The sequence below is a fragment of the Dendropsophus ebraccatus genome, chromosome 10 (genome assembly GCF_027789765.1).
Source record: "Dendropsophus ebraccatus isolate aDenEbr1 chromosome 10, aDenEbr1.pat, whole genome shotgun sequence".
NCBI lineage: Eukaryota > Metazoa > Chordata > Amphibia > Anura > Hylidae > Dendropsophus > Dendropsophus ebraccatus.
In genome coordinates this window covers 35,987,365-36,010,425 of record NC_091463.1, presented here as the reverse complement: position 1 = coordinate 36,010,425, position 23,061 = coordinate 35,987,365, and the positions used below count along the sequence as shown (strand labels likewise).

Genomic DNA, 23,061 nt, shown 5'->3' with positions numbered 1-23,061 from the left:
AAGTGCAATGGATGGAGCAGGGATGAGGAGGTGGATCCCTTGGATCACCGAGGAGTGCTGACGAACCTTCTCCAAGGTGGAGTCTAAGGAGAGCCAGTCAACTACAAGGCTGCTGAAAACTATCAGGTCGCTAACCTCAGAGAAGGTCCCTGGTGACCACCGATTGACGGTAGTGAAGAAGTACAGCAGCCTGGAACTAGATGCTCTTCTTCTGCGGTCACACTTCAAAATATAAGAAGGTGCTGTTCAGAGTGGAGCTGAGCTGAAAATTAGAAATGGAGCAAAATCCAACAGTTTGAAAGATGCTGGGAAGCGAGGAAGGGGAAAAAAGCTACAGATCACAGGTTTGCTGACTTGAACACACCGACAACTGAGCACAAAGGTGTAGAGGTTGTTGCTATATACCCTCAGGTAAACAGCCTGGAATTCTCTAGAACCTGTGGGCTGAGCTATAAATACAGGTGAACAGGTGCACGCCTGCCACTAGAGGGAGCCCAATCCTCCAGGAGGCCAGCTCAGAATGGGAGAAGCTGGAAGAAGCATACTAAGAAAAAGCAGATGACCACGAGACAGAGCGACCTGAGGCAGGTAGGGGATGACGAACATGACCGCATGCCATTACACTAAGCAATTAAACAAAATTTAATCACATGTCACATTCCCTTTAAAGGGGTTTTCTCATATAATAAACTTTTACTATTTGGTGCAAAAGTAATGATAATGGTTATTAATAGCGGACGTGATTATGGATGCTTGCCTTTCCTCGCTATGTTACTTACTTTTGGCCTTTTACTCTACTATATACTGCTCCTTGCCTAGGTAACCGACCACTGCTCTTTGCTCTGAGAGTGGTGGCCAGGCTGTTGACATCCTTGGTGGTTGATTCCAAAGGAGCTGGTATTCCAAGGTAGCTTGATCCCAAACTGTAATTTTCATACAATGTAATTTTCATACAATTTTCATACACTGTCATACCGCTGCTAGTAAATGCTGGCCCTCTTAACCTGCCGCTGCCTGGAGCATACTTTACCTGATCTGCACTCCGGCTGCATCCGAGGCTCCTGGATCTCGTAGGTCCCGCCCAGCCAATCGGTGACTGTGGCAGGGCCATGCACTGATTGGCTGAGCGGGACCTACGGGGATCAGGAGCAGCCAGAACCCACCCATAGGGAGATACAGAGATTCAGAGCCAATTCAGCTGTGTCCCATCCTTTTTCAATGCATTTCAAGTATTTTTGAAAGAACTTTTAACTTTTCTGCTGTTAAAAAATATATATTATATATATCATAACAACAATCAGAAGGGCTGCTCTCACATAAATGAAAACACTCTTGTAGATTAAGCTTTCTTTCTTTTTATATTTCTGTTGTTCCCTAATTGCGTCACATCAGCAATATTTCTTTCAACTATAAAAGAATATAAAGCTGAACCTTTCGGCAGGATGCATAATTCCTAACATTGCATACATCTCTTTTCCAAACCTCAAAACATTGTTGGAAGACTTTTAAAATATTTTTTACCACAATATTATACTATAAATTCTCAAATGCTCAACACTTCTAGAGTTTTTAACACAATTCTCAACCAAAACTTCTTTTTCTTTTGGCTAATAGTCTAGTGGAAACTAGGTCAAACCATCACAATTGCCAAACAAATGGAAGCTAAAAGACACACAAAAGTAAGATCTAAAAACTGGACTTAGTATAAAAGCTATACAACCAACTGGGTAATACATTAGTGAGAATGATTACTGTGGTGGACATATAAATAAATGGAAAATCTACAAGACCTGTAAACCTTAATAATTTAGACTCATGTAAAGGGGGCATGGCAAAACAGATTTCCACCCTCTTACAAACTACAGGGGAGCAGCTGCAAAACAATGAGTTGATTTATCTGAGCACCGAGGAGGGGAAAAGAATGGCCGAATGCCCGGTTTAAATCTATAAATTTGGCTTGATTAAGGGTGGACGTCTATTGAATTCAACGTGCAGTTCCCTGACATAAAGCCAATGGGTTAAGCAACCTAAATTTTGATCTTTATTATAGGGTCAAGTCTAGGCCAAGTAAAAGCTCTAATATTGATGATGCTTCTGATGCCAACTTTTCCCAACATAATTTGGCGCTGGTTTAATACACATGCTATTGAATACTCAACTAACACTAACATCTAGTTTCCTTAGCAGTACATGTAACATAATAAATACAAAAAAATTAAAATAAAAAACAGATGCAAATAGAAATAGAATGTTTTTGTTAACGAAATGTCTAAATGCAGCCGTACAAGCATCTCATCTGAAACTCCTCGGCTGCCAAGGACTGATAGCATTTAATATGGACACTGGTATTCCGTCTACAGCTTACTACACCCCCAAAATGTCTGAAAAGACTGTTAACATTAAAATGTACCTGTTGTTAAAACTTTTTAAAATCTAAACAGTAGATGTGAAATAAAGCAAGTTTACATTTACATGCATTTTGTTTAGTTATCATAGAAAACTAGGTACTTCCTGTGTTTCCCAGGTCATTTGAGCACTCACAGAGAAGGAAGTCATGTGACTGATGGACACATTGAGCCGTGACTCTCTGTACAGGTCAGATTTCATGTGTTTAGTTCAACTAGCACAAGACTAAAAAGCTGCCTTCAGGAGACTAAAGTATAGCTTTGCTTTACAGCATGATAAAAAGAAAAAAATATACTGTAAACTGCTTTATTTCATTTTTTATTTACATTTTGAAAGTTATAAAGCGCTCTGGCTGCATCTGAGGCTCCCGACTCCCGTAAGTACTGCTGAGCCAAACAGTGCATGGCCCCGTCACAGTCACTGATTGGCTGAGCGGGACCTACGGGAGCCAAGAGCCTCAGATACAGCCGAAGCGTGGACCAGGTAACGTATGCTGCGGGCTGTGGGTGATGGGTGGTTAAAGGGGCTGGTGTTGCATACTTGCAGCGGAATGAAAATTGTAATTGTAATTGTAAATCACAGTACATGGATTCGCAGCGGATTCAATCCGATGTGAATCTAGTACATGTGAAGCTACCCTAAACTTAAAACATTTTGAAAGGTCCTGTACACATCTGATACTACCGCTGTTAATATGAGAACCTTTATTAAAGGGAAATTTCAGCAGATGTCACAAATTTAAATGATAGCTCCCAAGTGCGCATGGGGTGCTGAGGATGAAGGTATGTCTGTTACCATCATCCTCTGCTCTGTTCCGGTGCTGCTAGCTGTGAAATCCTCTGCCTGGTAAGCTGTTACGAGCAGGGGGCAGGGTTTACACCATTGATAAACCTTAGGCGGGGCGGATCGCTGTGTCTAATGATTATCAATGTATGGGGCAGGACAGGATGGATTGGTGCTCACCCAGTTCTCCTAATGGCTTACCGGGCAGAGGATTTCACAGCTTACAGCGCCGTAACAGAGGCGAGGATGAAGCTAACAGACATACCTTCATCCTCAGCTCCCCAGCCCCTTCAAGCTGGTGATAAATATCAGATTAGATTATTTTATTGGGATATGACACCAAATAATGTCTTTAAAACTTGAACGTAACACTGTCTGATACTATTGTTTTCCCTGGTAGTTGTTTACCGTACCTTAAAGTAGATGAAAGTGGCCAATTTCAGGCAAAACTATAGTTTTTTCCAAACAAGGACAGATGAGTGTTATCATCTGAAAAGTTGACTGCATTGGAAATGAAAGATCATTCGTTCAAGAAAGATCTTTTGTTCGTTAAGACAAATGTACCATCACTACAGTAAATCAAGCTAGCTTAGGTCATCAATTGGAGGGGTAATGGATGCACTAGGGGTGCTAGGCCCGCCTCCAATGCACCAAACTTGCTAATTAGTATATTTACAAAAACGTTGACATCTCGGGAACCGGGGGTCAGTTTTCAGGGGCACAGAGGCACTGATCAGTGGTGGCAGCTTGATTTACTGTAGTCAAAGTACATTCCCTTTAACCATCTTTCAGTAAAAAAAATATTCTGGAAACGTTCCCAGAACATTCTCCGAGTATTTTAAAAATATTATATTGGTCTTTCACCCAATGTCATTGACCATGCACTGGCAGTTTGGACAACTTAAACGGCCTATATGGACTAAAGTATTGTATTGCCCCCCAAAAGTTATACAAATCACCAAAATACACTTATTACGGGAAACGCACATAAAGTGTTTTTTTTCCTGCACTTACTACTGCATCAAGGCTTCACTTCCTGGATAAAATGGTAATATCACGACCCCGACCAGAGATGTGCGGCTGTGGCTGCTGGAGAGGATGATGGCAGGGGGATGCTCAGTGTCCCTCCAGTGCCCTGTGCCCCTCAGTGTCCCCCTGCCATCATCCTCTCCAGCAGTCATAGCCTACACAGCTCTGGGAGTCGGGTCGTGACATCACCATTTTATCCAGGAAGTGAAGCCTTGATGCAGTAGTAAGTGCAGGGAAAAAGCACTTTATGTGCATTTCCCATAATAAGTGTATATTGGTGATTTGTATAACTTTTGGGGGACAATACAATACTTTTATAAAATTTTTCGCCAGACTTCTTTTTTAATGTGCACGGCTGTGTCTTTGAAAAGAATGTTTATCAGAGGATTTGTTAAACCAGCAATCTCCTTTCATCTAATGTGTATGGGCGACTTTATATATACATAAATTGTTGTTGAGATAATGCATCTTGAATGTAGGGCTGTCTATAGCGCTAAGTCACAGGTAACCTAATGGATTAAGAAATGGATGTGAAGTCAACATTCATCAGACATGTCAACATGTAGTCCCAGCATATCATCCTTAAACAGTTACTATCATTTCAACAAACTTCACATAAATCAATAATATAATAAAATGCAGAAAACTTTTAGAAGACTTTATAAGACACAATAGGAGCTCACTCAAGTATCAGGTTATATGTTAACCATGCAAGTCTATGGGGCGGAAAGGGGAGTTTGAGAGGTGAGGGTCAGAAGCAAACAGACTGTAAAGAGACTATAAAAGATCCCACTCCTTCTTTGTGTGTGTATGGGGTGCGTAGGAGCAATCATAGATATTAGGCTCAGGGACAATAGAAAATTACCAGTAAAATTACTAGAAATAGTGCTACCCCTAAAGTACACACATATAGCTTATACTAAAAAATGGCCTAAAAGAAATGTACACTTTAATGGTGCGTTCACACCTACAGGATCTGCAGCTAATTTTCTGCAGCAGATTTCATTTAAATAACTGAACACAGCATCAAATCTTCTGCAGATCCTGTAGGTGTGAACGCACCCTAAGAGTAGCTTCACACACACCGCACTGCAGCGGATTTTCTGCTGGGGATCCGCAGCAGATTAGATCCAGATGAATGAAAACAGCATCAAATTTGCACCATCAAATCTGCTGCAGATCTGCTGCAGATCTGGTGTGTGTGAAGGCACCCTGAGTAATAATTTAATAATTCGTACTGCTAATTTAAAGGGGTTGTCTTTTTATAAATGTGCTCAGGCAGGTAAATAACTATACTTACCTTACACACTTCCCCGACACTGTCATGGAGCCCTGATTCCAATGCACAGCGCTTCCAGGATCGGGGTTAACAAGAGACACTCTCTATTCACCAGCCACATGGGTGTCCCTGGAGCACATCCATACCCCAGCTCTTTTATGCAGCCTACTTAAATTTATTAGATGGTTATGGTTATGTTTATGGCTCAATTTAATAAAGTCAAAAGAGCAGCTAGATTGTAAAGGTCTCTGGCAGGAAAGAAAGTGTAAACTATTTCATATGTATTCACACTACTGTAGTATGTAAAATAACTAGGTGAAAATTAGTGCAGCCCATGACAGTCAGTTAGGTATAGCCTATAGGGGAGATTTATCAAACATGGTGTAAAATAGAATTGGCACAGTATCCCCTAGCATCCAATCAGATTCCACCTTTCATTTTCAAAAGAATCTGTGGGGAATGAAAGGTGGAATCTGATTGGTTGCTAGGGGCAACTGAGACACTTTCACTTTACACTATGTTTGACAAATCTTTCCTAATGTTCGCACGCCTTTTTTTTAATGAAAAAAACGGGTGCTAAAAATGATCACGAATATTATTTATGGCCATTCTTATTAAAACATTGGAGGAATGGAGGAATATTATAAGTGTATCCTTTTGGCATACAATTGAGCAGTTTGCATCTAAATAGCTTTGTTATAGACACAAATCTAACATTCCTACCTATTTAGTGTTCATATTGCTTTATCAACACACAGCAGAAGTTTAGCAACCTGACTATCCTGATGTATTAAGGCCCGTTCACAGGCAGAACTTCAAGCGGCACTCGCGTCGCGGACACCGCTTTAAATTCTGCCTCTCCCATTGTTTCACTGGGGTTTCTTGTGTGCCTCCGCTCTCTGCTCATATAATTGATATGCGTAGTTAAAGGGTTTAAGATATTTAAGTCAACATGTTTCGTATTTTCCAATGTTCTCTTCATCAGGTCAATATAATACAGGCATAAAACAAACGTTTATTTATACTTTCACTGGCAGGAAGTATGGGTATGGGTCATCATAGAGTACAATTACAATCAAATTAGAACACAAAGACAGAGGCACTATGCTACTCAAGACAATGTAAATTGTCATATCACCTATGACCTATAATTCCTGTGAGTGAAAGTGTAAATAAAGCTTTGTTTTTATTCGTGTATTACTGTATATTGACCTGATAAAGAGAACATTGAGGTTCTCAAAACACGTTGACACGTAGATACGAACCTGCCACCCACCCGCTGGCTTGTATGTCGACTCCAAATATGAATATTAATATAGCAGATAAAATGGTTCTTTCTCTGGAGCTTCCTAAATGAATTTCTGTACCTCTGACATATATTATGTTCATGAATCAGACTAAGGCTGTGTTTACACAACGTATGTTTTACATAAATCACGGCTGTTGTTGCAATTTGCAACAATGACGGCGATTTATGCAAAACATACGTTGCCTTTGAATGTATGGAATCCCAGCCGGAGCGTATACACATAGTAATGTCCGTTTTCTGCGGATGCTATTCATTGCCGCACGCTCCATCGTGTGCATCGGTGAATTCGGATCCGGGCGCACACAGGTGCGTCCGCATCCAAATTCACCAGAAATAAAGATCATTCGCCCAGTGCTGCAGCACCAGCCGCGATGATCTTCAGTAACACCGACACAGAACGGCCAGTGTTTCATGCAATGTGAACATGGCCTAAAATTGTATAACCTAATCATGAATCAAAAAACCTCTAATCTGTTGAGGTCATGGAAAATGGCAGCCACACTTTATTCCAGGTTATGAACTTGTGCAACAATAACTTATGAGAACATGCAGCTATTTTTACTTGGATACATAGCAGTCATAAATATAAAGGTTGATCTGAGATTACTGAATCACAGGCCATTGTTTTGTGACTATGCCTAAATATTGAGAATTGAGGAGGAATCTATAAAGATCTTCTTCTAACCACACAGATTTTCCTAGAAACAATCCTCATGTAATGCACATGTGCTGACTTGTCCACAGCAGCTATTATGTATATGAATCATATGTTCAATAATCACACCTAATAAGTTTAAAATGCAAAGGAGCAGCTTTGTGACTAGTGGAAAAGGTTAAAATCCCTGCATGTAGAATCTCGTACTACTTATATTTTGCAAATAATTGTCTCTTCTCTTTTCTCTTATATAATATCACTGTCTCTTTTTCTCAATAATCTTAGAAACAGAAGATTGTCGGCAGAAAAAGACCACTTTGTCCATTTAGCCTGCCCTTAGTATTTCCCTTCTTATTATCTTAGGATAGATATATGTTTATCCCAGACAGGTTTACATTCAGTTACTGTAGATTTACCTACCACATCTGCTGTAAGTTTGTTCCAAGCATCTACTACTGTTTTAGTAAAGTAATATTTTCTCATGTTGCTTCTGGTCTTTCCCCCAACTAACCTCTCATGTCTTTTTTTTTTTTTTTTATTCTTTATTTTTACAAAGACACAGAGCAGTGTACAGCAAAGGCCCACAACGGCCGACATTTTACAACTTATAAAGAACAGCAATGAACAGTCAAACCATCTACCTTATACACAGGACAAGTTCGTTGAGGACCGCGTGACTTTGCGGCAGATAGGGCCCACCGACCCCGCTCAAATCTTGTTTTTACCAATATATAGAGGTAGAAAGCAGTAGTTAGACCCTAGAACGGGACATAAAGAAGACAACAGAACAACAAGGGGGGAGGGGGGGGCTCTCATGTCCTCTTGTCCTTGAGTTCATTTTTGTTTTTATCAAAAAAACACTTCCCTCTTGAAGCCTATTTAGACGTTTAAAATTAAGGTTTTAATTACGTAGCCCCTTTCTCTTCTTTCCTCCAGACTATACAGATTAAGTCTTTCCTGATATCTTTGCATATATCTCAGACCTCCACCATTTTTGTAGCCAGTCTTTGGACCCATTTTATTTTATCAATATATTTTGGTAGGTAAGGTCTCCAGAACTGGACGCAGTATTCCAGATGTGGTTTCACTGGAGCTCTATACAGCAAGATTACAATCTCCCTCTTCCTTCTGGGTATACCTCTAGCTATACAGCCAGCATATGATTTGGATGCACTGGTGACTCATTTTAATTAGGCTGGGTTCACACTACGTATATTTCAGTCAGTATTGTGGTCCTCATATTGCAACCAAAACCAGGAGTGGATTAAAAACACAGAAAGGATCTGTTCACACAATGTTGAAATTGAGTGGATGGCCGCCATTTAATGGCAAATATTTGCTGTTATTTTAGAACAACGGCTGTTATATTGAAATAATGGCCGTTATTTACTGTTATATGGCGGCCATCCACTCAATTTCAACATTGTGTGAACAGAGCCTTTCTGTGTTTTTAATTCACTCCTGGTTTTGGTTGCAATATGAGGACCACAATACTGACTGAAATATACGTAGTGTGAACCCAGCCTAAGGCTGTCAGAAAACACTACCCCTAAATCTTTCTCTTCTGAAGTCTTTGCCAACACAAAACTGCCTTACCAAAGGAATACTAGGGACATGTCTGCTGGCTTGGACAAAAATCCATCTCCCATTGACCTGAATGGGAAACTCATTTCATCGTCCACATGGCACAAAAAAATCTTTTTTCAAAACCATCTTGAGATTTTTTTTCTGCTATGAATAAAGCACTCTCTTACTTTCTCTTGTCTGTGACTTGCAGTCACAGACAAGATCATTCTCGACTGTAATGTTCTTGGATCAGTCTGGATGCTGTTAAACTAAGTTATTATACCCTGATAATTTGGTCAAATTAGAAGCCAGTTACACCTGAATAAAAGCGTTGCTGTGTTTGGGAGTATACAGTACATGTCATGTAAGACAAATGAATATGAGTAATAGCCTTAAAGATACAAAAGTTGATTATCCAGTTTACTGAAAACCTACCTTGAATGAAAAACATCTCCCCACACGTATATACTGCCAAAAAACTTACCAGGACAGTACCGGTAACTGAAATCAGTGCTGGGAATCGGTAAATAGGGTGGCAAATATCATAACTATAGTAACTTGTTTCCTAATAGACCCGGAGTAAACGTAACACACAATGAACAAAGTCCAGGCACACAGCACAGTTAATCCAGGGCCACACAAGCACCAATGATAGTGCCACATTCTCCAGCAGAGAAGGTGCAGACAAAGTCTGAAGCTTTTAGGAAATAGAAATTATAAGGTGCATTAGGAGTGCCTGATGGTTTTATATGTGCTACTGAGAAGAGATTTTCTACAGAACCAGTTTATATTACGATATAAGGGCAGTTACAGGAAAACAAGTCATAAACTATATGTACTCTGCTGCCACTGAGGCATGGATTAGGAGGAAAAACCCTTATATCTGTTTCACTATAAATTCAGATGTGTGTTTTTGTAATGAATATACAGAAAACTAAAAAATAAAAAAGTGTAGATTAGGGCCTGTTCACACTGAGTTTTGTGGTTTTACTGATATGTATGTTTGAATATATATATATATATATATATATATATATATATATATATATATATATAGATAGATAGATAGACAGACAGTGGTGCCTTCGATTACGAGCATAATTTGTTCCGGGTCTGAGCTTGTAATCCAAATCCACTCTTAAACCAAAGCAAATTTTCAAATAAGAAATCATAGCAATGCAGACAATTTATTCCATGCCCCAAAAATAATGATTTATTATTCTGAATGACATGTAAAACTAATGAAACAAACATTCAGAAACAGCAGAATATGTGATATTATAAGTTACTGTACAGTAATGTAGAGAATGGGAAACACAAGGACTGACAGAGACTGCAGGGAGCAGGAAGGAATGAGCAGGGCAGATGTGGGCACAGTATAGCAGCACTCTCTGTCCAGGGAGAGAGGGGTTACAGCTATGAAGAGATTACCCCCACAGTCCTGTCCCCTGATGTAAGCCGCAGCCTGAAGAGGATCTGCTATGACTTGGAAGGTGAGGGAGATTTCCTGGGTCAGAATACAGTGCTGTAGACCCCGCTATGCAGGCCATGTCCCTCCCCCACTCGTGCTCCCTACCAGTACAGGGTACTCTTACACCAAAGCAATACTCTTAAACCAAGTCAGAATTTTGAAAAACTGTGAGCTCTTAAACCAAAACGCTCTTAAACCAAGGTACCACTGTATATCTTTGTTGTGAGCGTGTGTGCCAAAAACTAAAGACAACCTCCAAGTGACAGACAAGACTCCAGACACAACAAGACTGTGCACAAAGGAGTGAAATTTAAAGGTCAAGGAAAAAGCTGCTCAAGGGTGTGGGAGTCATAAAGTAAATGTGAATATTAACTTGCACGCTGCCAAATGCCTATGAAATAATTACACCCGTCCAGCTCCTGAGCTATACGATGTAGGCAGGGAAAGCATTTATTCCTTATCATGTTTTCCCTCTTCTCTGTATTTGTTCCCAGCCCTCCCAGACTTCACTTTACATTCAGGTCAAAAGTTGCATGGTCTTTTATTGTATGAACAGTCTCCTGAACGTCTCCTCCCCTTGTAGCCTTTTATTTCTGTATTACCTTTTCTCCCTCTGTTCCTAGCTCTCCTCTGCTTCCTTCCATCACTGTAAATAGCAAGACAAATGCCGACCTGTCTGCAATGGTTTTAACATATATCTTTTCTGTGTTTTAGGCCAAAGTACGCAGTCCCGTCTTTGATTCCAAGAGAAGAGACTTGGTTTTATTTTGTGTCTTCAGGGATGAGTACAACTTATTGAAGCAGCTCCCTAAATCAATGGAATGGCTAGAGTCAACTAGTTTATTTATGCACATCCCCTGTATCAACGCTGCTTTCTATCAGAAACCCACATGGTCCAATATACTATATCAATGGTCCCTCTGACAAATCTGCAATTCCTCAGCAACTCAGTCCAGAGCTCTAACACTCCCTGGCCTCAACCAGGATAAAAGCCAAACAACTCCCACCCAAATTTGGCATCCGAGTGTCACACTGGCAACCGGGAACATGGGATATCCATTTCCTGACCTTGAATTAAGTCTTTTTATCCTGTATTTAAAAATTCCGTTTCTCTCCTTCAACAAAGAGAACCCTGTTAAACTTAATTTCTCTACCAGCCACACACCTTGCAATATACTCCTTTTCCTAATGTGTGTGATGCATGTTATAAAATGCAATGCTATTATGTGATATGTAGATGTATATGTGGTTAATAAACTGTATGTACTGTACATACTGTGCTGTCATCTAATATTTAGTGCCCTGAACTGATGCACACATGACTGTACAGTCCAACGCCTCACTAAGCAAAGATCCCAGTCCTTGTAGATTTGTGAACAGCGATAGCACTGACATGTAGGTAGAAAAAGAAAAGTAGAAAAGACACTTTTGTAAAATAAGGTAATGATTCACTAGGAAAATGAAACATACAGTAAAAAATGTAAATATTTTTAGATATTTTGTTAGTCAAAGCAGAATACTTTTATGCTTTGCACACTTTTTGTAGAAGGATGAGAACTTACTTTTTATAAAGGGGATGAATATCAGGTAATGGGCATGATTATAAAGTCAAGAGGTATGTATGATGGGGCGTTTACACGGAACGATTATCACTGGAATTTTCGTGATAACAATCGCATTTGAGCAATAATTGGCTCATGTAAAGACAGCGAACGATCAAACGACAAACGAGAAATCGTTCATTTTGATCTTTCAACATGTTCTCAAATCTTCGTTGGTTGTCCACTAAAAAATTTGCAGATCGCTTGGTGTAAACAATCTTTCACAGGTTCACCCTATGTGTGAGATGGGCTTAAGCAATCTTAAAACGATCGCAATAGTGATTTTTCACTTCGTCTAAACGTTGATCGTTATTAAAAAAAAATTGTTGCTTCAAAATCGTTAAACGATCGATTGGGCGAATTATGGCTCTGTATAAACGTAGCATTAGACATTCTACCCCTCAATGTAAAACATTCACACCCCCTGCTTGTGTAATCCTGCTCATCACCTGATATTCACTCCCATTATTAAAACTAAGGTCACACTCATCTGACTATTTAGGGGTTGTCTGTCCAAGACCCCTTTTTTGTAAATGCCTAGGGAGAGGATGGGTCAAAACAATGACATCCATCTACCTCCCTGGCTCTAGCACTGCCACCTGCATTCCATTGCTCCGATCCCTGCTCAGCCATTCATTGCCAAAGGTGGGACACTACTGCAGCCACTGTGGATGTGTATTGTTTTCACCTCTCCCTGGGCACTGTCAAGAAAGGAGCCCCTCTAACTAAATTGTCAGACAAATTATTTATTTACAAATGTCGTGAACAGATGGGCATATCAAGGAAAAGTGCAAAAGATACCCTTTAAGACATAAAGGTCAGCCAATCTGTAAAGTTGAAGGTAACCTTAAGTGTAATGAAAATGATCAAATGCTACAATGAAACTGGCTCTCATGAGAACTATGCTAGAAAAGGGTGACGAAAAGTTAGTTCTGCTCCAGAAAGAGATCAAGCACCAGACAGAATTGCTGAAACCCAAGGAATTGGAAATCCGTCCAGTGGAAATGCACTTTCATCTGATGAGGGAAAAGTTGAAATTTCTGGTTCCAACTGCATTGTCCTTTTGAAAAACAGAAAAGGTGAGTGGGTGGTTTCTATATGTTGGGTTTCCACTGTAAAGCATGGAGAAAGAGGTGTAATGGTGTGGGAGTACTTTGTTAGTGACACTGTCAAAACTCAAGGCACACCTAATCAGCAAAGCTTATAAAACATGCAATGCTACCTGGTTTGTGTTTGTGGAACGAGACAATGAAGACAAACACACCTCCAAGCTATTTGACTAAGAAGAGAGTGATGGAGTACAGAATCAGATGACTTGGCCTCAATACTCTTAAAGGGGAACTAGCAGCAGATTAGACAAATCTAATCTGCTTATAGTCTCCTATTGCGCACAGGAAGCCAAGTAGGAAGGTATGTCTCTTACCTCCCTTCTCAGCGCTGTTTCCATGCTGGCAGCAGTGTAATCCTCAGTTCAGACCACCGTTAGGAGCACTGCCCCTAACGGTGCTTCGGACCAAGAATTACACTGCTAATAGCACATGAAAGGCAGTGAGAAGGGAGGTAAGAGACATACCTTCCTCCTCGGCACCCCATGGACAATAGGGGGCTATCAGCAGGTTAGACAGGTTCACCTTTAAGACCAAAACCTGAGTAAGATAATTTTAGATGAGTTGGATAAGTGCTAACCAGTGCTCAGCACCTCTGGTAACTCCTTCAACATTGTAGGAAAGACATTCCAGGTGACTACCTTACGTAGCTGTTTGACAGAATGCAAAAAGTGTGGCAAGCTATCATCAAAGCAAAATGGGTCTGCTTTGTAGAATCTAAACTAAAAGCATATTTTGGTTTAACATTTTTTTGTCCACAATTTTATTCCATGTGTGTTCCTACATAGTGTTTTATGTGAATCTATAAAATAATAATAATCAGCCACAACTTTAGAGCCACTGGAAGGTTGGCAGGTGAATAACACTGATTACCTTGTTACAATGTTTAGGAGTGTATACTGTATATTGTCGTTGGCACCAAGTCAACAGAGAGCCTATGTGTTGGATGGGGAAAAAAACAGTGTAAGAACCTGAGCAGCAAAGACAGATTAGATGGCTGTGTCAGAGCACCTCAATATAGTCCAAGCAAGGTCAACTGGTGGAACAGTAACAGGTTACATAGTGAAAACAGGGAGGAAAGACTACCTCATCTGTTCGAATCTAAACAGAGCTACTGTAGCACAAATACTCAAACACGTTGATCTGCGGAGCCTCAATTAGGAGTCTCAAACACGGAATAGCCAGAAATCTCGCCAGGGAATGAAAACCTAGCAAAGGGGTGACTACAGTACGGAGACAACTACAACCACCAAATTAAGTGGTCCTTCCAGTCAATATCCAACTCAGTTATGAGTCTAAGGATATGACAAGGGAAATACCAAAGCGTGGTATCCATCCACAGACCGCTGTTTCGGGGTGTTGCCCCTCATCAGTGTGGCGTAGGATTCTGGCTAGTGGAAGCAATGGCTAGTAGACCACTCAGGCAAAGCAACCACTGATCTCACTGAGACTTTTCTCAGGGCATTTTGTTAACCAAAACGGACAGCAGTGCACAGTGTTCATCTGTTCACACTTTTATTTTACTGTGTGTGAACCTAGCCTGAATGTAGTTTAAGCCTTGCCATTTGTTATCCAGATTTTTCTTGTTTTGCAATTAGTTTCTGAAGAAAGAAGATGTTACATCAGCTATAAGGGCACCTACTTCATTCCTCTCAGCTATTCTTCCATTAGCAATAACTATGTTAACCATCTTTCCTATTCACAGAATCGATGCCTGAAGTTGATTTTTTGTGGAGTGTTTTCGGCTTTGTGTTGTTACGTACAGTCATTAGTAATCACTACAGAGGTAAAATCTTACACTTGTTTGCCAGTGCTATGCACATTAACTTTAGTGACCTGCACATAAATATTTTCCCATTCACTTTCTGCCAATAGAAATCTTAAAATAGTTAGGGATAAATTAAAGAGGAAGGAGGAAGTCCAACAAAAATGAAAAATGGCAGGCAGACAGGGGGGTGCGAGAAAATAATGACGTGAGCGGCACAGCAGAGTTGAGTGCGTGGCATAGCAGAGTTATGTGAGTTGTGAGGTGAGTGGGGAGGAGGCTGTGGAGGCGGTTGTGCCACTGCAGGGGGGGTGTTGCGGTACTGTGGGTGAGTTGCGGCGGGGGGGGGGGGGGGGAGTGAGGGGGGGGTGCCGCGGGCTAGTCATGGGGAAGGTAGATTTGATGATTCTGTGTGTTTGGTGGGGGTGAATGCACCAAGATAAAAGCAAAACTATGCAGAATCCATAATAAATTGATATTGGAAAGATGTAAAGCTAAATCATTTGGGGGGGAATATACCTTAAGGGTACAAACCCACTTGACGTATTTGCTGCGTGAATCAGTCTTAAAAATAAGCAGGCAAAACGCAGGTTGGCTTTATACAATTGTTCTGTGTTAAAATACGCAATTGCTTATTTTTGAAGCATGAAGCTACATGCGTTTTTCACACAGGTTGTTAACAACTGATGCTTTGCTAACAACAAGCTTCACGCTTCAAAAATACGCAATTGCGTATTTTAACGCAGAACAATCATATAAAGCCAACCTGCGTTTTGCTTGCTTATTTTTAAGACTGATTCACGCAGCAAATACGTCAAGTGGGTTTGTACCCTTAAGAACTGAAATACGAAATATATTAGAATATTACATATATTGTCACCTTACACCTTTTTTTTCATTGGGGGGGGGGGGAATAGCAGTGCAAGGTTATGGTCAATGCACCTGCACAGTTATTTAATTCTGTTTTACGTGCAGACTGATTTGTATTAAAAAATATACTTTATATAGCAGGTTTTTGTTGCTTCTGTGATTTCTTATAAAATAAAGTACAACTATTCAGTCCCTGGCTTTTTATGAAAACTGGCCCTGTATATGAGTAATGGTATTTTCCTAGTAAAAACAGCTATCTGAATTAAGATTATGCACGCTGGTAGGAACACATTGAAAGTTAAGATGATTTATTCATTGGGGATATATAGATGTACAACACTGATAAGTTTTAGCACCTGGCATGGTCACACTATTACTTGCAGTTATAGAGTTAGAACACATATAAAGTAGAACGTTATGGTTTTTAACACACCACAAGAGACTTTTAAATGAGAACCATGGCCATTAACCCTTCTCCCCTCCTTAAACATTCACACAAAACTTTAAAATGCTAGCCAAAATCAGACAAGATTTATATGATTTACCAATCTGGTATGAACTAGGAGTGTAGTGGAGAAGAAGAAGCTCAACAGTACTGCTTCTTTAGAAGTATAGCCTACATATAGCATACATATTCTACAATTTCTCTGGACTTTTTTAACAGTAATATAGTAATTAAAACCTTTTTTTTCCCCATACAACCATCTTTACATTATGATTTCTGGGTCATGGTATGATGCCTATTGCTGACCAAGGAGATCACTCATATCCACACTCTATACTATGCCTGACATAGTATATACAACTTGCTAAGGCAGAAGACTCCCTTCTTTGCCGTGGGATATAAGGCTTATTAAAGAGGATGTACCACCAGGTACATCCTCTTAATATGACCCACAAATAGAACAGCGCCATCACGCGGAAGCCGGTGCCACTGTCCGTTTTTTTGAACCATGGCCTGATTCCCGTATATGGCGCCGTTCTATCCACCGGTACCGGGCCGGGGCTGAAGCACAGGAGGCAGTCCGGACACTAGGGGCGGGCCAGCCCGCCTACTGCGCTTGAGCCCCAGCCCGGTACCCGTGGATAGAATGGCGCCGTACTCGGGAACTGGGCCTCGGTTCAAAAAACGGACTGCAGCACCGGCTTCCCGTGACTGCGCTGTTTTATCTGTGGGTCATATTAAAGAGGATGTACCTGATGGTACATCCTCTTTAAGCAAAATTTCCTTTAAGCTACAGTGTGTTCCATTTAAATGGAACCCAGCACCAGCAATACGTATGGAAGGGTGCATGTCTTCCAATCTGATGCAATAGAGGCTGCCTATGTGGCACCCTTACAAATCTACATCAGCTCAGAGCTGGCAGAGGATTTTGTTTGCAGGTGTAAATTCTAGTTAATACAGTATATGTGGAGACCATACCCCCTTTGTGATAAATCCCACCCACTATGCTCCAAGCAGTTTGGTAGGGATAAACCGTATTAGGCTATGTTCACACAATGTTTTTTCAGCTCCGTTTAAAATGACGTCCGTCATTTTAAGTCAAAATAACGGATGTAAATTAGCAGCCTGGCCTCCCCTTAGTGCAATGACTGGTGTTTGCACATTATTCTAGTTTGGGATTACTAATTGGCCTTTAGATGCGGCTTGATTGAAAAGTCCATTGAATTTTATAGTAAAAACAGAGAAAGAACGGTGACAAAAGAAAACTGTGTATGAACAACTAATAAAAAACGTCTGCTGTTTGCAAAAGACGTCCGAAAATAATTGTCATGATCATTGTTTTGATGTCAGTGGTGATAACTTCCGTTATTCAATACAATGTGTGCATTGGACGTCCGTCTTTCTATCGACTTCAATGCAGTGCCATTGCAATCAGTGAAATCGCGGCAATAACAGGTTTTTTTTTAAATTGCAAAAGCTGCTGCCTTTTCTCTATTTTTGACGTTGTGTAAACATAATCTTACTGTTATCTTTCAAAAAACAATGGTAGGTAACTAGATGTGAGCGTATACATTCTGTGTGCAGTCCTTAAGGGATAAAAAAATTATATGCAAAGGCTAAAAAGTCACTGAAATCCCATTAGATGCTTTCCTGTAACTGATTATGCTACCGTGTACTGGATGGCACCTAAATGCCCCCTGTTCTCCGTTTGTTGTGGTAAAGTATGGCATTTTAGTCATGTGATTTATTATTTATTGTTCATTCTTCCTAGTCAAGTGGTTCAGTAACCATAATCAAAGAAAAATGTGAGCACTTATTTTGGAATGTTAATATAGTTAACCCCTTTATGGTCACCCACTACCAGCAGGGTGCACAGATTTTCAGTTTGCAGACAAGATTTTGGCATGGCTACAGTGAAGTGGGGTGAGTGCCTCACTGTGCGCTCCTCTTCTGAGAATATGTTGTTACTCATAGAGATGAGTGATTTTCCAGCACGCTCGGGTTCATCCGAACCTGAAAGCTCTGCATTTGATTACCGATGGCTGAAAAAGTTGGATGCAGCCATATGCTGTATCCATGTTTTCCAGGCGTCCCCAGGGCTGTATCCAACTTCTTCAGCCACTGGTAATCAAATGCAGAGCGTTTGGATTCGGACGACCCTAAGCATGCTTGAGATTAGCTCCTCTCAAGTTACTAACAGCTCCTCTACCCTATGATCAATATTGCAGAAACAAGGTTTCCTGATGACCCAACTGGAAACTGTGAGACCACTTTAAGACAAAGACCTTGAAAAGCAGCCTGTGTCATAGTGACATGTAAGATAATTGATTAGCATACATGAGTACGATTGAGGCTATGTTCGCACAACGATTTTTAATGGCCACAATTTGATACTCAAAATCACAGTCCTTATTTAGAGTATCAAATAACAGCCGTTGTTTAACATACTATGGCGGCTGTCATTACTGTGACGGCCACTGGTAGATTTTTCACACCCTTTTGTGTGTGGCTATTTTACAGTTCCATTCATTATTGTGTAAATTACAGTGAAAAGAGGATGTATAAGGGATATACTTAAAGTATATCCCTTGAAGCATCAGGTTAGACTATGATGACAGGAATGGGGGGGGGGGGGGGATGAAAATAGAGCAAAAGAAAGAGAGAGAAAGAGAGATGCACAAAGAAGCTGCAGTAGTATGTAATGAGTATTAGATCTTACTCTACTGCTGAATTGACAGTTCAGACTGCTCAGTATTGCTTTGTAATGTCCTCCATGCTTCTACTGCTTAGTGTAAGCTATAGATATACAGGGGAACAGGATCCCTCATCTGTCTGTGAGATATATAGAAGCTGATCTCTGCCCACAAGAGTTGTGGACAACTTACAATCAGAGATAGATGCTACATAATGTAAAGCTAGTTATGCAAGTTATATAAAACCCAAATACAGCGCTACTCTCACGTATACAGTACATATAACAGCTTCTCCTGACTTTGGCTGTAATTACACAATAATTTATCTGCACAACCAAACAGGGCCAATTAATATTTTTTAGCCTAAATAAGTAGACATCTCTGTTATTATTATGCTATATACTACACTAATACACAGTACTAGTGATGAGCGAATAGTACTCAGTCGAATAGTTATTAGATCACATAGTACACTAATTACGCAATTCGATTGCGTTCAAATATTCGAACAATAATGCAGTAAAAATTTGATTCGCCCTCACACCCCCCGGTGCTTTTTTCCAGCCAATAAACATGCAGGGGGAGGGACAGGCACTAGGAATAGGCAGAACTTTAAAAAAACCTCTAACTCTGATTGGCTGGCTAAACTATGTCACCTCCTGAGTATATACGAATAGGGGATTTTAGATTCGTGTCACTTGCTGGTTGGAGCTAGAGAGGGACAGACTGTATAACAGGGAGAGAAAGCTTTTAGGTGAAGTTAGGTAGGGAGGGACCCCCAAAAGCCCTTGTTAGGGCTAAAAGTATAGAAACCATATATTTAGAAGCTGTTGTAAAACAGGCAGTGTGTTCAGATATCTACTGCTGTATACTGTTATCTTGTTATCTTGCTGCTAATTTGCCCACTCTGTGTCCTGTAAAGGAGTTGAACAGTTTTTTCATTTTATTATTGTAAAAAACAATTATATATCCAGTATACGGCTGAATACTGTGATTGCAGGATAATATCTGTTATCTTGCTACTACTGATATGTACGCAAGTGCATACCGCTAGACCGAAACGTAAGCTTCTACTTTACGTTCGTAATTTGTTCAGGAATGTTGGGGGAACACGAACCGATCACAATAATTTTTTTTTTTTGTTCGTCTTCGGGATCCAAACCAAACATTGTGATGTTCGCTCATTGCTAGTGTTAGATGCACCCAGGCATGCTTCCCCTGCTGTCCCATATGTGTTGGCATAATTTCCTGAGGTTTCATTTTGCATTGTGTTCATTGTGCGAATATTGATTTCCAGGTCCCAAGTATTTTTCTCCCATAGACTTTAATGGGATTCGATATTCGAATATACAAATATTGGGAGCTATTCAAATTGAATTTAGAATTATCGAATATTTCACTTTTCGCTCATCTCTACACAGTACTAATATGAATTATAATAAATACATAAATTTAGCAAACTGTATCTCCTCCAGATGTCCCCACTCTCCTCCTATTGTCGACAATTACAGTCTACCACCACTCTGCTCTAAAACCTGTGGTCTAGCTGATTTAGATAATTATACATTTATATACTATGGGGGAGATTTATCAAACTTGTCTAAAGTGAAACTGGCTCAGTTGCCCCTAGCAACCAATCAGATTCCACCTTACATTCCTCACAGACTCTTTGGAAAATGAAAAGTGGAATCTGATTGGTTGCTAGGGGCAACGGAGCCAGTTTCACTTTACACCATGTTTGATAAATCTCCCCCTATATCTATATATATATATATATCATCCTTGGAAACCCTTAAATCAGGATACCATTGGAATGTCCCTTTCAGCAATTCTAGTACATTACGCCATTTTCAGATTGTACTATAAATACTATAAAACAAAGTACAGAAAGCATGTAAGGGGAAAATAAAAACAAGCTCCCTTAAGATGCTATGAAAATGTACAAAGGTGCAAGAAAATGTACCTGGAACCCTTATACACGTCCATAAAAGATGTCCAGATTGGAAATTGATGGCAATCTGGGCTACTGCCAGATCCAGCAGATTGCAGACATTAGATCCCTGCAGTTCAATAAAAGCAATGAAACTAATTACATTGGAAAGGAAAATATTGTCTTGTTTATTGGTTTCTATTCATGCCCATAAAATTGAGGAAAACCAAATTTTTAGGCTTTCACACAATGAAAAAAGCTGTAAAGTAGGTATAAAATGAGCGTTTTTCTTGTTTAATAATGTGTTAGATTAAAATCTATGGAAAAGTGGATGTCACTGCACACATTGTTTAAACGGCTATTAAAATAATGAGCATGTTCAGTCTCTGCAGGCGTTGGTGAGAAATAATGGGCAGAATAACAACAAAGGACTGTAAAATGGTAAAAATTGAATGTAAAAATGTCAAATAACCGGACAAATTCTTCATCAAGTTCTCCAATGTTAGGCCTGATTTATAAACTGCGAAAAACTGCAGAACAGTGTGTGAACAGCCTTAGGCACACAGAAGAGAAAAGGGGTCCCCTTTTTCTATTTAAAAAGACGTACGTTATTGCCACAATTTAACTGACTTCAATGCAATGCATTAAAGTCAATAGGATGACGGATGTCCAATGCACACAGTGTGTAAAATAACGGATGTTGTCTGCGTGGACGTCAAAATAATGATGATGTCAATTATTTCCGTACGTCTAATGCAAAGGGCGGCAAGACAGCTAAATGACGTCTGTCATGGACGTAATTTTAAATGTAGCTGAAAAAACGTTGTGTGAACATAGCCTTAGGCTATGTCCCCAGGCAGAATTTTTGGTCAGTATTTTGCAACCAAAACCAGGAGTGGATTGAATGTTCACACACTGTTGGAATTGAGTGGATGGTCACCATTTAATTGCAAATAATTGCTGTTAGTTATGCATTGAAGTCAATAGAATGACGGATGTCCAATGCACACTGTGTATTAAATGACGGAGGTTGTCTGCGTGGACGTCAAAATAATGATCTTGTCAATTATTTTCGGACATCTTTTGCAAACAGGCGAGATTTTAAACGGAGAATGAAAAACACTTTGGGGGAGGTTTATCAAACATGGTGTAAAGTAAAACTGGCTCAGTTGCCCCTAGCAACCAATCAGAATCCACCTTTCATTTTCCAAAGAGTCTGTGAGGAATGAAAAGTGGAATCTGATCGGTTGCTAGGGGCAACTGAGCCAGTTTCACTTTACACCATGTTTGATAAATCTCCCCCTATGTGAACATAGCCAATTAGTGGCTTGTGGATGGAGGGAATGGGCTACTGAGAGCATGCACAAAAGGGAGAGGACTAGTGCACTGTGCTCGGTGTCCTCCATAATGATGAGGGCATCATAAGAACGGCTGCACAGAATGAAGTGATACATGGTTCTGTTCGGCGTCTCTGTCCTAGGTTTTGCTCTCAGATGGGTGAGAGTCTCATTAAAATTTGCTGTGTCTTGTGGCAATACTGTTAATGTTGCTAAATATAATAAAAAGCTTTAATTCTGGTTAAAGGACAATCATATTAAGAATTATAGATGAGGTGCAATGACGCTGAGATCTATATAACCAGCACAGCAAGATGGAGCTGACTGAGTATTATTAGTCTGTCTGGTCTTAAATGTTGTGTATGTTCACCATGTCAGTCACACCTCTCTATTGTGCCAGCCTCTTGTCCCAACTAAAAGGCCATCCTGAGTTGTATGGAAGCATCAAACATTACAGAACCGGCTGGGATACTGACAGTAAAAGAGAGAGAGACATGTCAAAAGTGTTTTATCGATTTATGTTAAGACCGCCACTATCAGTGAAAGGAAATGAGCTGCTGCGCGATCCTCTCTCTGCTCTGTTTCTATGTCTCCTCACATCACACAGAGCATATATATATATATATATATATATATATATATATATATATATATATGAATGAATGATAACTCAAAAACTTTTTTTCCACTCATGGTCAGTGTGCTTGGGTGAAGCCATTTATTGTCAAACTACTGTGTATTCTCTTTTTAAATCATAATGACAACAAAAAACATCCAAATAACCGTGATCAAAGGTTTAGATACCCCTGTTCTTAA

At 40.0% G+C, this 23,061-nt stretch overlaps 1 protein-coding gene across 2 annotated transcripts in view; it reads right to left on the bottom strand.

Moving 5' to 3' along the window:
- Positions 1–23,061, bottom strand: part of AR (androgen receptor) — a 261,278-nt gene that overhangs the window by 154,915 nt on the left and 83,302 nt on the right. Inside the window, exon 1 of one of the 2 annotated variants that reach the window (XM_069943377.1) lies at positions 5,519–5,822. The exons of the other annotated variant lie outside the window; for it this stretch is intronic. Within the exon in view, the coding sequence (XP_069799478.1) occupies positions 5,519–5,544 (26 nt within the window). The 5' untranslated portion in view covers positions 5,545–5,822. Of the gene's footprint in view, positions 1–5,518; positions 5,823–23,061 lie in introns of those variants that run through there. 2 annotated transcript variants of the gene reach the window in all.